The sequence below is a fragment of the Salminus brasiliensis genome, chromosome 21, assembly GCF_030463535.1.
Source record: "Salminus brasiliensis chromosome 21, fSalBra1.hap2, whole genome shotgun sequence".
In the NCBI taxonomy this organism is placed as follows: Eukaryota; Metazoa; Chordata; class Actinopteri; order Characiformes; family Bryconidae; genus Salminus; species Salminus brasiliensis.
Genome location: NC_132898.1, coordinates 29,894,156 through 29,910,937, shown reverse-complemented (window position 1 = coordinate 29,910,937; position 16,782 = coordinate 29,894,156). Strand labels below are relative to the sequence as shown.

The 16,782-nt window shown below is 37.1% G+C and overlaps 2 protein-coding genes across 2 annotated transcripts; both read right to left on the bottom strand.

Annotated features, from left to right (window-relative positions):
- Positions 1–51: 51 nt before the first annotated feature.
- LOC140543334 (opioid growth factor receptor-like) lies at positions 52–6,393 on the bottom strand. The gene is made up of 8 exons (XM_072666418.1): positions 6,141–6,393; positions 4,401–4,481; positions 4,071–4,127; positions 3,889–3,940; positions 3,717–3,795; positions 3,431–3,497; positions 2,051–2,199; positions 52–1,075 (listed from the first exon to the last, which is right to left on the bottom strand). Exons 1-8 carry the CDS (start codon positions 6,387–6,389, stop codon positions 301–303), a joined length of 1,509 nt encoding a protein of 502 aa, XP_072522519.1. The 5' UTR covers positions 6,390–6,393; the 3' UTR covers positions 52–300.
- A 4,265-nt stretch (positions 6,394–10,658) lies between these two features.
- On the bottom strand, positions 10,659–15,943 carry LOC140543003 (opioid growth factor receptor-like). The gene is made up of 8 exons (XM_072665995.1): positions 15,749–15,943; positions 14,796–14,876; positions 13,958–14,011; positions 13,795–13,846; positions 13,623–13,701; positions 13,255–13,321; positions 12,511–12,659; positions 10,659–12,214 (listed from the first exon to the last, which is right to left on the bottom strand). The coding sequence occupies exons 1-8, from the start codon at positions 15,884–15,886 to the stop codon at positions 11,794–11,796; spliced, it is 1,041 nt and encodes a 346-aa protein (XP_072522096.1). The 5' UTR covers positions 15,887–15,943; the 3' UTR covers positions 10,659–11,793.
- Between the last annotated feature and the right edge of the window lie 839 nt (positions 15,944–16,782).

Here is a 16,782-nt window from a genome sequence, read left to right as displayed (position 1 = left end):
TAATGGCTGCACGATGGCTTAAAGAGATAACGCATCCTTAACACAGAGAACTTCAGCACATCCTTTTTAATGCATATTTGTCATCATATTGACATCAGCTCATCCATAAAATACATTTTGTAAAATCACCTAAAAAACATTCGTGCAGTCTTGTGGAAACAGATAATAAACTATAGAAACATTAATAAAAATGTTATTTGTTAGTAAAATGTTAGTTTTTAGAGAAAATATGATCATTAAATGTCTATTTTTGTTGTCAATAATATGATTCACATGACCCTAAGACCCATGTTCTCAGTTTTAATGCCCATTCTCCTCGTTTTTAGTCATGTCATCTGTATTTTCTGCAGCATGCTGCACTGCCGAGTACGTATTACTCTGATGTGTATCTGGGCCATCCTGCTTTGGAGATTTTGGATCAGCTGTATCATTTTTATTATGAAGTACGTTACTATTAGACTGACACTGATCTTCTTTTGACTCTTGATTAGTTACGTTGCCCTTTTCATCAGTAGACTGGACTGCTGGTGGACTTTTTGGCCTTTGGAGTTCTTGGCCTTCATTCGTCACTTCCTCAGTATTTCTGCTTGAGATTGCTTCGGCTGGTGTAACCTCCATTTCTTCAGGTGGGTCTTTTTCACCACCTTCTTCTCCTACCCCTCCATTATCTTGAACACCAGGAGAAGTGGAAACATCTGATGTTCCCTCATTCTCAGGTTGGGTTCCCTTAGCTTGGGCATCAGATTCTGGTTTTGAACAAGCCGAGTCACTGTGCCCTGTTGTTTGGGGTTTGTTTTCCCTCAAAAATCTTCTTTGGACTTTTTTAGGACACCACACAAACTCCTCTAATGGCTTAAAGTTCTGAAAAGCAAACCTGATCAGTTTTTTCCGCTCTGACTTTTTCACGACAGTGAACATGAAGTAGTCTAGAACACTCTGCTTCACTCTGGGAAGCTCTCCTTTCACCAGAGTTTGCTTGAGGAAGAACCTGACCAGTGGAGCCTGGTAGTGCTTGAGTCCCAGAATTCCCAGACACTTCAGGATGCGTGTGATGCGCAGGTTGTTGTGTGAGTTTCTACGACATCAGACAGTAAAGCAAAGTTGTAGAGCGTCACATAAGCAATATTCTGTATTAAAACTGTATATAATGATATTTCAGGAAAGACAAATGTAAAAATGTGTAATGCCACAATACAGATGGAAAATTCAAATATCTTTGCTAATGATTTGTTCATTACAAAGCTGAAATAAAACTGCCACACGCAATGGTTGGTGTGGTGCAACAGATAACACCACTACCTGCCACTGAGTTACCACACCATGTGGGAGGCTGGAGTTCAATTCCCAGTCTGGGTGACTATGCTGCGCTACACCAATAAGAGTCCTTGGGCAAGACTCCTAACACTACACTGGCCCACCTGTGTAATATGAGTAACCTTGTAAGTTGCTCTGGATAAGAGTGTCAGCTAAATGCCGTAAATGTAAATGTAAATAAATACTAAAAGTGGACAGGGGTCCAGCACAGTTTGCTGATTTCCCTGCTCTAACAGATTAAACCTGGCAATTAACAGGTGAGTTAAATCAGGTGTGCTCAAACAAGAAAAGGAAAAACTCCAGGAATCTAACTGTCCACCCCTGATCTAGGCAGTAGTGGCTCAGCGGTTAGAGTTCAGGGCTATTGATTTGATACCCCGGCTCGGCAAGTGGCCACTGTTGGGCCTTTGAGCAAGGCCCTTCACCCTCTTTGTTCCCCTCACAGCAATGGTTACCCACCACCCCAGGCACGTGCGCACACTGTGTGTGTGTTCACTGCACAGATGGGATAAATGCGGAAGCCAAATTCCATCTGTGCCCATCACAAATGATCAATGTAGTTGTTTAATGTTTAATGTGAAATCAAATAGGTCAACTTGTCTTTTTCTTTGTCAAAGCATGTTAAAATTTGCACCCTAGTTTTGCACCCTTCAAATGTCATGGTTTTAAATTTACTTTTAATATTGATATGAATTTTATCATTTCATTTTAAAAAAAGGGGATTGGAAACCTTTACCTGTTCAAGTTCTCAAATCGCTCTCTCCATTTTTTTGCACATTGTACGCTGCCTGTTCTCTCATCCAGCAGTTCAATGCCGTAGAAGTCCAGCATGAGCTTGTAAGACTTCACCAGTCTTTTCTTCACCGCCTCATCCTGACGGAAAAGCTGCAAAAACAAACAAACAAAAAAAAATAATGACACAATAAGACCCTTTCTTTCCATATAATCAACATAATATTAGTCAAACATTAGTTTTTAACTAAAGTGCTTCACTTAATATTAGCAACTTAAAGTAGGCTATCGTGTTCAAATTACTCAAACACTCAAGTAACTTCGGCATGGTGTCCTACATTTTTTTTATTCTTAAAGTCTCAAGCAACACAAAACAAAACATTCTTAAACAACACAAAACATAACCCACTAAACTTACATTAAATGTTGAAACTAATTATTTAAACTTTACATTTTGCATTCGTTTTTACTAGTAAAAAGTGTGTTAACGCACACAATTAATCTGCAAACTTTAATGTGTTTTTAACTAAAGTTTGCCCCCAATTTCCTCCCGTTGGTTCCTCTCTTTACAGAGCCCAGTGACACATAGTGGCTTTTATTTAGCTATGTAAACACAGTGTCCATACTACTGAGCTCAGAGGGTAGACTACACTCTATTTATGCTGAAATATGGATTCAATCTCATAACCAACTCTCCTTCTCTTACCCCGTCATCATCTATTTATCTCTTAAATTAAAGCATTTTCTCTATGAAAGCTTCTGTGTTCGATCTCTGAGCTTTGTCTTGTTTGAGTTCTCAAAAGTACAGAGAGAGATATTATATGAAAAAAAAGCTGACTGTTCTCCCGCCCAAATATGTAAGGATGCGCTAGCCAGTAATGTAACTTGTGATTAATCAAAATTAATCGCAGAATATTGTTGTGATTAACTCCATTAAACATTTTAATCAATTGACAGCACTACTTTTTACATCACAGTTGACATAAGCAAAGTTTTATGCTCAACCCCCCTCCCATACGGCACCCCTATCTGTGTGAACTGTGGCTCCATCACATGGAGACCTGAGAAAATACAGACAACTGAATTATATTATATATATTATAAGTATAATTGATTATTTTATTATCCAGCTTCTGAGGAGGAAGACACTTTTTAAAAGTAAGATTTACATAAACTAAAGCTCACTGAGATGCAGAACTGAAAATGCATGACCGGAATCAGGCAGCTCCAGTAGTCTCAAGCTGGGTTCGCTCAGAAAAGCTGTGCAGCTGGTTGTCAGAATTTTAAGATGACATGAATTTTAACTTATTTCTAAAAGTGTAACGTAAAAGCCTTTCTAAAACAGTACAGATTACTGTAATACATAATATATGATAATACACACCTTAATTTCCTCTTGGGTAAGTTTGTAAGAATCGTAGTTCAATCCTTTCTCTTGAATTGGAAACAACCTATAGAGTCAATTTTATTCTATTAGGACAATTACAACACGTCAGAGAGTGAGAAAATCATAATTGCTACTTATTATTACAAATAGCAAATAGCCAATTTGTGCAATTTTTATTTGTGTTCATTTCTGCACACAGATAAAACTGAGGCTGTGTTTCTCGTTCTGTGACGATATACATATTCTGGGACAAGGCCGCTTCTTTCTTGAACTAGAGGCTTACCACTGAATGTAGGAGTGCACCCATTCCAGTTTATCGTATTCTCCAAACCAATCTTCATGAAATTCATCAATGAACACACCTGAAGATACAGACAAGACAACAGTAAACTACTCTTGAATAGGATTGTGTCCAACAGCAGTACTTATCATTACTTGTCTAGAACAGGTCATACCATCAGGCTGAGACGGCCTCTTATTCTGGTAAAACAGCAGGTTGGGTATCTCCTTCATGTGCAACAAAAACAACCATTTAAAAGAACATCTGGATTCATTGTGGGGAAAAATAGAAGATGAATTGAAGGGAAAAGATGTGGTTTGTACCACTGATGTAAAAGAAGAGTAGTGAAATACTCACATGATCATCAAACTCGTTAATATTTACTGTTTCAGCATTTAACGTCTTCTTGACTTTCTGGAATAGTACAGAGAACAGTACAGAGACAAGGCGTGTTATCCAGATGCACAAAATACTACACACACTGATTAAAAGCTTATATATGACTTATATACTAACAAGCTGTGTCTGGACAGCACTGCTTTCTGTTAAATACAGATAAAACTTTCTTCCTGTCCTGCTGACTTAACTCAACTCAGCACAAAAACAAACAAAACAATCACATCTTATATCACATACATATTTTGGCATAAAATCATCTGAGTGTTTGTGAAGTTTGATAAAGCTTACCTTCAACATATGCCTAAAGTTCTGCATGTCTTCTGCAGCATATGTGTTCCTGTGTGCACCGACTCTCCATTTAATGGAGACCTAAGAAAATACAGACAGGGAGAGGCAATGTAGAATCAGGGCAAAGGTTTCTTATTAATTGTTAATATGTTAACAAGTAAATAACCTTTGGTCATGCCATATTTAATGTGCATATTTAATATTAAAATGTGCAAAACTGATCTATAGGAAGGATATGAGGGCATAAGGTTCATAAGTAACCTGAATGCAAAATAAGGTCATTTTAAATGTATTATATTACTTTATAAACTATATTAAGTACTTGTTCTAGAAACAGAAGATCCTAAAATAGTCCATAGATATTTTAAAAATATTATTCAACCTTAGTTACAGGACTTTTTGTGTCTTTTAAACAGTGAAGACCTAAGTGTGAGGCGAAAGTCTGGTGCTGGTGTCCTACTATACAAAACCTGTTTACTGTAGAAAATGAAAAAATGTGCCAGGTTATTTTAATTTAATTTAATTTAAAATATTTAAAGCATTTTTACTTCCCAAAATAAAAGAAAGAAAAGTTTGTTCATTCATGAAACACTAGGTCCATTTAAAGGCAAACTGAGAAGGCTGCAGGTTGGGCTGCAGGTTGGGTAGCTATGCTGGGTAACTCCTTCAAGTATAACAAGACCACAATATCAAATCAAATCAAATCAAATCAAATCAAATTTTATTTGTCACATACATAGTCATACACAGTATAACTTGCAGTGAAATGCTTTTTTGACAGTCTGCCCACATCAAGCTATACAATAAAAATCTACATTTAAACTTAACCTTTAAACTAAACCTTAACTTAATGAAGTAAAGTGCAAAAGTGCAAAAGAAAAATAAAATAAAAATGAAGAAAATTAAAATAGAATAAGTTACATTTAAGTTAAAGAATAGAATATAAAAATATGAAAATATAGAAATATAAGCAAAAAAAAATAAAAAATACAGAATACAAATATACAAATATATATACAGAGATATGGAAGATGGATTAATTGAGGAACAAAATATATGTGATCTGTGTGTTATCCAGACGCACAAAACACTGCACACTTTAGAGCAGAATGGCTGATTATCAGCTGAAATTGTAGCAAAGCTAATGGTGCTAATGCTATGTATGGATAGCACCACTGTATAGTCCTATTTAATAAGGACTCGCCCGGCCGCGCCCTCTAGTGTCCGGAGTGGTGTTTGACATATAATGGGAGGAGCAGACAGCGGCTGGGCTCCTCATAAACCGGCTTAGCTACGTGTTTGTCCTAAATTCGACTACACGGATCCCTGACATTCTCTTACAGTCCTTCACAGACGGTGAATAAAGGTTTCTAGGACTGAGGAACTTTTTACTGGAGTGTTTTTCAGTGTTTTTTGCTACAAAAACAGCTATCTAGCCCTAGTTAGCTGGGCATAGCTATCGGCATGTTGCGGCACTTAGCGATAGAATAAAGGTCTGAAGTTATTAGTTTTAATTATTTATTAGTTTTTGCTTAAATAGTAGCGCTAATACAGTGCCCACAACAGGTTGGGCGAATTTAACGAGAGCCCCGGAACTTTCGATTTAGCCAGCAGTGGTTGACGAAAGGAAAGTGTGCTGCAAAGTTAACTTGAGGGTTTTAATGGTCAAAAATATATATATAGTGTTTTAAAAATAAAAGTGATTAATAAAATATAGCTAGATAACTGTCATACTCTTACCCCTTTGGTTTCGTCAGTACCGGCATCATCATCATCATCATCTTCCTCATCCTCCCATGTGGAGTCGTATTCAGTGTCAAAGTAGTCTTTCTCTCTGTCTTCTCTTTCACTGTGCCCTGAACCTTTCACAGAATATCTAAACATGATTAAAGCCCGACTGACCACGTTTAAGAAAAACCTCCAAAGCCAGGAACAGCTCGTCCACACAGTGCTTATAAACGATCGCTGGGTAGACATAGGCACACCCATCTGTTTTTAATACCTGCTAACAGAAACTGAAAGCTGGTCTGAGTGGGAGGCAGTTCAGCTATGTCATGAGATTAGAAGAAGGCTTAACTAGATGCCTGCTCACAATGCCATGAATTGTGATGAACACATCACAACAGATCTGTATATTATGTTTACAATGCCTCTATTCCTTCTGTATAATATAATGTTTATGTATGTTTACAATACCTCTATTCCTTCTTTATAATATAATGTTTATGTATGTTTACAATACCTCTATTCCTTCTTTATAATATAATGTTTATGTATGTTTACAATACCTCTATTCCTTCTGTATAATATAATGTTTATGTATGTTTACAATACCTCTATTCCTTCTTTATAATATAATGTTTATGTATGTTTACAATACCTCCATTCCTTCTGTATAATATAATGTTTATGTATGTTTACAATACCTCTATTCCTTCTGTATAATATAATGTTTATGTATGTTTACAATACCTCTATTCCTTCTTTATAATATAATGTTTATGTATGTTTACAATACCTCTATTCCTTCTTTATAATATAATGTTTATGTATGTTTACAATACCTCTATTCCTTCTGTATAATATAATGCTTATGTATGTTTACAATACCTCCATTCCTTCTGTATAATATAATGTTTATGTATGTTTACAATACCTCCATTCCTTCTGTATAATATAATGTTTATGTATGTTTACAATACCTCCATTCCTTCTGTATAATATTATGTTTATGTATGTTTACAATACCTCTATTCCTTCTGTATAATATAATGTTTATGTATGTTTACAATACCTCCATTCCTTCTGTATAATATAATGTTTATGTATGTTTACAATACCTCCATTCCTTCTGTATAATATTATGTTTATGTATGTTTACAATACCTCTATTCCTTCTGTATAATATAATGTTTATGTATGTTTACAATACCTCCATTCCTTCTGTATAATATAATGTTTATGTATGTTTACAATGCCTCTATAAGACATTCACACAGTGCTTACTGCATGGAACAGCCTAAGCCTTGTTTTGTTGGTGTAAAAAAAACCCTCATTATTAATGAGGTACACATATTCTTATTCTTTTGCATGATATTTGCACCAGTCAGAAATGATTATCACATATGTGATCACCAGAAAACACTCACCTGTCACCTGTCAGCCCATTTTACAGGGAATCACATTGGTTTGTAAACTGTAGTTGCTCATTCTGGACTAATCCTTATAATCGTACCTTATAAATGTATCATTATGAAAGTCAGCTATTATAATCATAATTACAGTAATCACACTACAGTGGAGATGGCTGATGTGCCCTTTTAAGAGACTAGCATAGAATTGGCAATGTGCACTATTCAAAATGGTTATATACAGTGATATTTGTACTTATTTATTTACTTACATACATAACTACCACTTAAAAATATGGCTACTATGTCACTCTATTGTTTATTTTGATATTTATTAAATCAGCTGCACTTTATTCCCTGTGAATGCCTAATATAAAGAAACCAGAAACCTGTGGACAGCATATATATATTTGCAGAACCAGTGAGCTGAACTAACACAGTGTAACACAGCGAGGCACCGATTCCTTTCACTAGAACCGAAAGTGAAAGGCGATCCTGTGAATATATGAATGTCAGCTGTGCCAGGAGGTCGGGAGGTGAGCTCATATTGTGGGCTTGAGCTGCAACCACAGTAATGGATTATTATTTATACCAATACCAATAAATGAAAAAAAAAGTTAAATAAATGAATAAAACTAGTAAACCGTCATTTATATACTACGAGTGGTTCACAGATGAGGACGAAGTGTAAGGGGTAGCTCTAGGGCAAGGCCTCCTCCTGCCACCAGGGGGAGGCCCCGAGTCACCCCAGCCAGTGATTGAGCCCAATTCCCTACACCTGGGCAGTAGGCTATATAGGCACACAGATCCAGGTGCCCCACTGCTGGATCTTTTGATTCTGGTGGTGTGTGTATCTGTGTGCCTGTGTAGTCTCGAGGTGAAGGCTGAGTGTGTGTCACTCCCCTTTGTGTGTGTCCCTCCCAAGTCTGTTTCCCGGTGTCTGTGAAGTGTGGCGGCCTGGGTTCAAACCCCGCTGTAAGTGAGCACCACATTACACGAAGATGTGCGATTTCTGTGATTAAACAGGATTTAAACATGTTCCCATAAGGCCAGTACAAGCCCTGTAGCCTCAAGAGTACATCTTCTGTCGCTTCATTTGGCATTTTTGTCCAATTGTCAGATAAAAAACACTGAATACTTTAAAACATCATCTTCAGGAAGCCCCCAAAGGCCAGATTTTGCCCCCTCTTGCCCACTTATTTCAAAACACATTACATGTGTAACTAGCTTCAACTGCAGTTCCTGTTACTAACCTCCTGAGGCTGTGTGCCATCATATGGGTACATTGCATTTTAGCTTTCATGTTTTATAGTGGTGTTAGGACATAGCTGAATTTTAGAAGCAGTAATATGCCTGAACCCCCCCCCCTCTTCCCAGTCTAACATCCTATAAATTTAATCTCTACCTTCATTGACGATTGAGGATGTTTTTTTTACACAGTCCTCACAGTCCTTCATTATTTGCTGATAAGATCATGATGCTACCACCACCATGCTTAACAGCTGGTAAAGAGTTCTTAGAGTTCTTAGAGTTTTTGCTGCAAACTTCAGTCAAGCTTGAAGGCCTTGAGGCTTGGTTCTTGGGTGGTTCCTGAGCATCCAAACCAGTTTCTGCTCAACTGAGGGTGACGGAACTTGGTAAAGTGGCAACACTTTCTAGAAATATGTACCTTCTGACATTTGTTTGAACCTTTGTTGCACGTCTTTGCAAGTTCTGCAGGAAACATGTTACAGATGAGGTGCTCATGTATTCTTATGAAATAGAGTGAACTAAATGACAGAGCATGATGGGCAATGATGTTGAGTCAGGCATCTTGCAACCATTACATTTGTGTAAGTAACTTCTGTTTGCCAATGCAGTTCCTGTTGTGTACCGTCCTGTGTTTGTGTATGAGGACATCACGTTGCTGCTTTCTGAGATAAGGACAGAATGGGCCTCCTGGTTTCACTGGAACAATGAATGCTATACTCTTAACAATAAAAGTGCTACAACCTTTAAATAAGCAGACAAACTCAAATAAACCTTTAAAAGGTTCTCTGAAGATTTGTTCACAGCTCAGCTCTCATAATGATGGATCCCCTTGTCCTTGTGAATGGAACAAATCCCAAATTAGAAAACATGAGTGACTGTCAGCATCTTTGTAATAAAACTGTGTGAGTGGGTTTTACAAAGATATTTCTTTCTTAAACTCCGCCACTATGGCCCAGGGGGGTTGCGGGTTCGAATCCCGAGCCATGCCACTTTGCCATCAGTAGCCGGAGTCTGAGAGAGCACAATTGGCCATGCTCTTTCCCCTCATCACTCTAAAAGTGTCGTTGGTCAACACAGTCTTCTGTTTGTTGGTGCGGTGGAGCTGGAGAACCAGCTCTGACCTCTGTGCTTGTCGGCTTGTCGGCAATGGTGCATCGGTGGCAGTTTGAAACTAGGCGGTGGCTGGCTTAAAGTCCTGTTTCGTCCTCACCCTCCAGTGTCGGGAGTATTGCCAGTGCTAGGGGAGCTACGAATGGGTGGGTTAATTATCAGTACCAAATTGGGAGAAAAAGGGGAAAATCGACAAACAAACTAATAAAAATAAGGTGAAAAGGATTATGGTTCTTAATGGAAATGAGTATTTGTAGAGTGTATGGTGTTTAAAAGAAATGGTACCCATCTCTGAGCAAAACATCATAAAGTTTTGCCATCAGAATAAGTTCACTTTCAGACATAAAAGATTCTAGTTTGGTCTGATGCAGTAATTCATCATTCTGGTGTAATATTAAAGAGCCAGCCTTGCATTTAACAGGAATACATGTAGCCTTGTTGTATACCACATCTGGAACATCACATCATACTCTTCATTCAGTCTGTTTGTGTGTTTTGGTTTATATTATATTATATATTATAAAAGGTGGGTGCAGCAGGTGCAGCTGTAAGTGTCTTTGTAAGATTGAAGGCAAACGATAAAGCATGATCTACAGATTGTACACCGCAACCTAAAGGAATGAACCTGCTCTGCCAGCTTCGCTTATCAAGCTGTATGAGAAGCTATACAAAAAAACAGTGCTATTTCATTTTAGCACTGACTTTTACACATCATGAGCATGGCCAGTATACAAGCGTGGATTGAAAGAAATTTATTCAGGGACAATAATATTGAGACAATAACAATGTTATGGAAATAAAGAACAGTTTTTATGATTAATTTATCACTTATTTACACTAATTCTATATGAGATTATAATGCACATAAGGTTACACATATCAAACGAACAGTTTAGAGAATTAATTTGCAAAAAACATTTACATTTCTTTAGTTTTATTGATTTAGTTCAATATTTCGGTATTTCTTATGTCCTGCTGCATTCTTTTACCACAAAACTGCCACTAAGGTCTGTGGTCAACGGTCTTCGGTACCTTTAGTGAATATTACTGTGCAATATAGTTGCATTTTCTCCATACACTCTGTTGTGACCACAGGATTTTATTGTATGTTCTTATTTAAAACCAGTTTGGCTATAAAAATATGCAGCTTCTCCTGGGAAGGGGAATGTAGTGTGGTGTTTACGGTACACAATGGAACTTTAAGGACCATGTTGTACCTTAGTGGCTGTAGTTATATTGTTTGTACAGTTAGAAGCATTTTTTTCCGACAGTGTTGAGTAACTCCTGTTGCATCAGTGCGGTTCTTATCAGATCTGTGGATGCATTCTCATTTGTTTTTAAGAAACAGAGTGACCTCAATGACCAAGCATGATAAGTGTTAATGTTGGGTCAAGCTTAGGTCCTAAACTCCTCATATAAAGTCCACAAAAGGAAGCAAGCGGCCTTACTCATAAAACTAATAATTACATGTGCTAACTTGTAATTCAGGTGCTTCTTTTTGCTGGATGCTTATGTACATAGTTCTTTTTAGCTTTATGTTTAATGAAAGGAGCATGAAAGCAGTTACTAACTGGCTGTATTCTACCTTTTGCTGGCTTAAACTCCACCAGTTCAAAAATCCGAAATGCAGATTTGTTCGGCGAATTGTCAAAAACATAAGAAGTAAAACTAACAAAAGGGAAGATTAATGTATTTTAAAAAATCTTCCTTTTTCTTTGTTTTACTTCTTTAAAACATTTAAAACAATATATAAAACATCCATCACCACAATACCGACTCATAAATTAAAAACAATTATGTCAATCAAAGAAACCCAAACTACAATCATCAAAAGATGAAAGAAAAACTCTTCTTCTCACTTTCTTCATCTTTTCATCTGCTTGGACAAACTCATATGTCACTCATTTGTAAATGGCAATGGCATTCTGTCCACTATAAACACCTGATGTTCCCTCATTCTTAGGTTGGATTCCCTTAGCTTGGGCATCAGATTCTGGTTTTGAACAAGCCGAGTCACTGTGCCCTGTTGTTTGGGGTTTGTTTTCCCTCAAAAATCTTCTTTGGACTTTTTTAGGACACCACACAAACTCCTCTAATGGCTTAAAGTTCTGAAAAGCAAACCTGATCAGTTTTTTCCGCTCTGACTTTTCCACGACAGTGAACATGAAGTAGTCTAGAACACTCTGCTTCACTCTGGGAAGCTCTCCTTTCACCAGAGTTTGCTCGAGGAAGAACCTGACCAGTGGAGCCTGGTAGTGCTTGAGTCCCAGAATTCCCAGACACTTCAGGATGCGTGTGATGCGCAGGTTGTTGTGTGAGTATCTACGGCATCAGACAGTAAAGCAAAGTTGTAGAGCGTCACATAAGCAATATTCTGTATTAAACTGTATCTGTAATGATTTTCACACCTCAATGTTTTCAGGATGAAATGTAAATATAAAATGCAGTTATTATCTTGATGCATAAAATGACGATAAAAAGAAAATGCACATTTCTTTGCAAATCAAGGCTTCATTACAAAACAACAACAAAAAAAGACAAAAAAAGGTTATTGTTGCTTTTTCTATTTCATATAAAAAAGGAGATAGACACTGAAAAGACACTGATAGACACTTTACCTGTTTAAGTTCTCAAATCGCTCTCTCCAGTTTTTTGCACAGTGTACGCTGCCTGTTCTCTCATCCAGCAGTTCAATACCGTAGAAGTCCAGCATGAGCTTATAAGACATCACCAGTCTTCTCTTCACCGTATTATCCTGACGGAAAAGCTGCAAAAACAAACAAATAAAATAATGACACAATAAAAAAATATGGCTTTCCCGTCGATATCTGACCCAGCATTTTTGCAGATATTGGATAATTGGATAAAACCCTGCAATTCTGCATTTTCACACTGCATACTACTTCCTCCGGTATCCAATAATTTCTTTTACCAAACACATTTTTCTTGCACAGATGGTGAGATAATGACCAGTATACATCATACCCAGAACATATGATTTTTTTTTGACTGAGCAGAACTGTTAAACAGCAGTATTGGGCTAATTTGGGGGAAGACGTTGCCTGATTAAGATGCCCCATCCCCAACACCTTATTTCTGTCCTGATCCAAAAATTGGGAAAAATCTAATCCTGACAGATGATATTTCTGAATGGCATCACTGAATTTCTTGGACACAATCCTGTGGATAATGTTTGAGGTCTGAAAGGAACCGTACTTCAGAGGACCAGAAGGTGGATTCCCCTAGACATGGGGCTGAAGCCACCCATTAATCCTTTTTAATTGGTGCAAGGTTGACCTTTGGGTGGTCAACCTTTAAAAATGTATTTCCCCCCTAACTGCTTTACAGATTTTAATACACACCTTGATTTCTTCTGGAGTAAGTACAAATGAATTGTAGTTCAGTCCTCTCTCTTGAATTGGAAACAACCTATGGAGTCATTTTTTGAAATTAGGGCAATGGTTAATGGGTTAAAGTATGGGGTTAGCAAAGTCACTTTGGTTTGCAGATATTTTTGTTACCTTCCTCCAATATCAAGAAAAATATTGTTTTCAGTCCAAAGACTAATAATAATATCAATCATAGTCATAGCAATAACAGCAACAATAATAACAATAATTATAAATTACATTAACAGAAATACAGAATAAAACTGAGGCTGTGTTTCTCGTTCTGTGATGATATACGTATTCTGGGACAAGGCCGCTTCTTTCTTGAACTAGAGGCTTACCACTGAATGTAGGAGTGCACCCATTCCAGTCTATCGTATTGACCAAACCAATCTTCATGAAATTCATCAATGAACACACCTGAAGATACAGACAAGACAAGAGTAAACTACTCTTGAATAGGATTGTGTCCAACAGCAGTACTTATCATTACTTGTCTAGAACAGGTCATACCATCAGGCTGAGACGGCCTCTTATTCTGGTAAAACAGCAGGTTGGGTATCTCCTTCATGTGCAACAAAAACAACCATTTAAAAGAACATCTGGATTCATTGTGGGGAAAAATAGAAGATGAATTGAAGGAAAAAAAAGGGAAGAAGAGTAGTGAAATACTCACACGATAACACATGTACGCATTTACTGTTCCAGCATTTAACGTCTTCTCCACTTTCTGGAATAGTACAGAGAACAGTACAGAGACGAGGTGTGTTATCCAGATGCACAAAACACTACACACAGAACAGACGCTGCTTAGTTTGCTATGTCTGAATAGCAGCACTTTGTGTTTAATAGAACAGTTTAAAAAGTTATGGTTACAGATAAGTATAATCTCTCTCTTTCAGTGTGGCATGAGCAGTTTGTTAGCATTAATATTTTCCATGAGGATATTAGGAGTGCATATACAGTCAGGTCCGTAAGTATTTGGATTGGTGTTAATTCAAGAAGTTTTTACAGGCTCAAAAGTACTTGGACAACCAGTTCATAAGCAAATGCATAGTCTGATGTGGCCCTTTCCCACGTTATTCCATGACAAATAAAGGAGACAAATGGTCTGAAGTTGATTAAAACTTTTGAATATTGAATTTGCATATATTAGCTGTTCAGGGGAATCCTCAGTATGCCCGCTTAGATTGCTACAAAACAAAAAAGACTGCCCAGTTCTGGAAAAAAGATTTTTTGGACAGATGAAACCAAGAATGAAAAGAAGCATACCACATCATCTGTCAAACATGATGGAAGCACTGTTATGGCATGGGCATGTATGGCTGCCAATGGAGCTGGGACACTGGTGTTGATCAATGATGTGACAGAAGAGGCTCAAATTCAGACAAATGCTGAAAAATGTATAGTACGGTGATGGACCTGAATGTATGTTTCACAACTCTTGTCCAGTGACCCAACTTCACTTTGTAAGCACAAAAAAAGACATCTCTGCAAAGTATGATAAAGCTTACCTTTAACATATGCCTAAAGTTCTGCATGTCTTCTGCTGCATTCGTATTTCTGTCTGCACTGTAGCTCCAACGCATGGGTATCTGAGAACATATAGACAAAACAGCAATGGTGGTAACATGACCCATGAGTCTTAATAGTCTATGCTTTAACAAAATGCATTTGGATTTTTATAAAAATATTTAAAGCAAATAAATGGATCTCTCTCTCTCTCTCTCTCTATATATATATATATATATATATATATATATATACAAACACACACACACACACACATATATATATATATATATATATATATATATATATATATATATATATATAAAATACATATATATATATATATATATATATATATATATATATATATATATATATATATATAAATAAAAATTCATATTCATATTGTATCTTCTTGAATCTACTTGACTTCAGTTGACCAATCAGCAATCAGTAGCCAAAATGCAGGCTTAAACCTTGCTGTAAACACACGAAAATATCCTGCCATGTTTTAATTGATTGCTTACCTAATGCAGTATTATACTTTACATGTATATTACATTTTTAAAAAATCATAATGAAATAAAAACAAAATTCATCCGTAAAAGACCCTTTTTCTCCCTTGGCGCCCTCTAGCGGCCAACAGGAGGAACAGAAAGCAGTGGGTCACACAAACTTGTAATACACTCGACGACACCTAGTCCAGACCTTCTGTAATATATTACTAAACAGTTATTAAAGTTATTAAAGCCTACAACTACCCACATTAAACTACAATTCCCACCCGTAAACGTTTCACCAGTGTAACAGGCTTGTGGATGTAGCTGAGAGAATAAACTTGAAGGTTAAACTTGTCAATGTGAATTAAACAACAAACAAACAAACAAACAAACAAACAAACAAACAACAGTATTAATGAATAAAAAGGCAAACATAAATATAACTCAAATCTTACCCCTTTACTTTCGTCAATGCCATCATCTTCATCCTCCCATGTTGAGTCATATTTGGTGTCAAAGCAGTCCCTTTCTTTCCACCTTGTTGTTTTCTCAGTAGATCTTTTCCCGATGCCTCCAAATGACATGTTGAACATTCTGCTAAAAACCTCCAAAGCCAAACCCAAAGCAAAAACCTCCGAAGCTGAACCACACTCCTGTACTTTATAACAGAAAGTGAAAGGGGATTGTCTTGGTGAGAGGTGTTTGTTTTGTCATGAGTTTGGAGGAGGCCTTACACCTGCTGATAATATCAAAACCAAGGCATAGCAAGCCGACAACAACCTGTCCATGATAAACTATTCAATCACACACTATTCAAGACTCACGTTTTGTAGTTGGAGACTGTATCTGTTATCTATATCTATATCTATATATTTTTAATACTCAATCATATTTTAAAACACTATTTGACTTCAGTTGCAGGACTTGACCAATCAGCAATAAGCAGTTAGAGCTCCGGGCTGCCACTGTTGGGCTCTTGAGCAAGGCCTTTCACTCTCTCTGCTCCCCGGGTGCTGGAGTTTGCTGCCCACCGCTTTGGGTGTTTGTGTGCTCACTGCCCCTAGCTCACTAGTGTGTGTGTGTTCACTACCACAGATGTACGAAATAATACAGCAACAAATACATGCACCTTTACCTCGTTTAACTAGTGTCATAAAAGCACAAAACTGTGTCTGTTAACTGTATCTATATCTAATAGTCCCTATAGGCATCTTAGCAACACCGTTGGGCACTTATTTGCCCACACACATAACCAGCCTCCCATTGTTATCAATGGCAAGAGAATTGCAAAACATTGGAAACACAGATGTTGTGATGTTGTGAGTTTTCAGATTTCTACCCATATTTCAAATCACTCATAAGATATAGACAGGAGTGTGTCATTGCAAATCATGTCCAATCAGCCTAATTTACCACAGGTGGCCTCAACATCAAGATGTAGAAACATCTCAAAGATGATCAAGAGAAATGCGAAGCTCCCAGAGCAAAA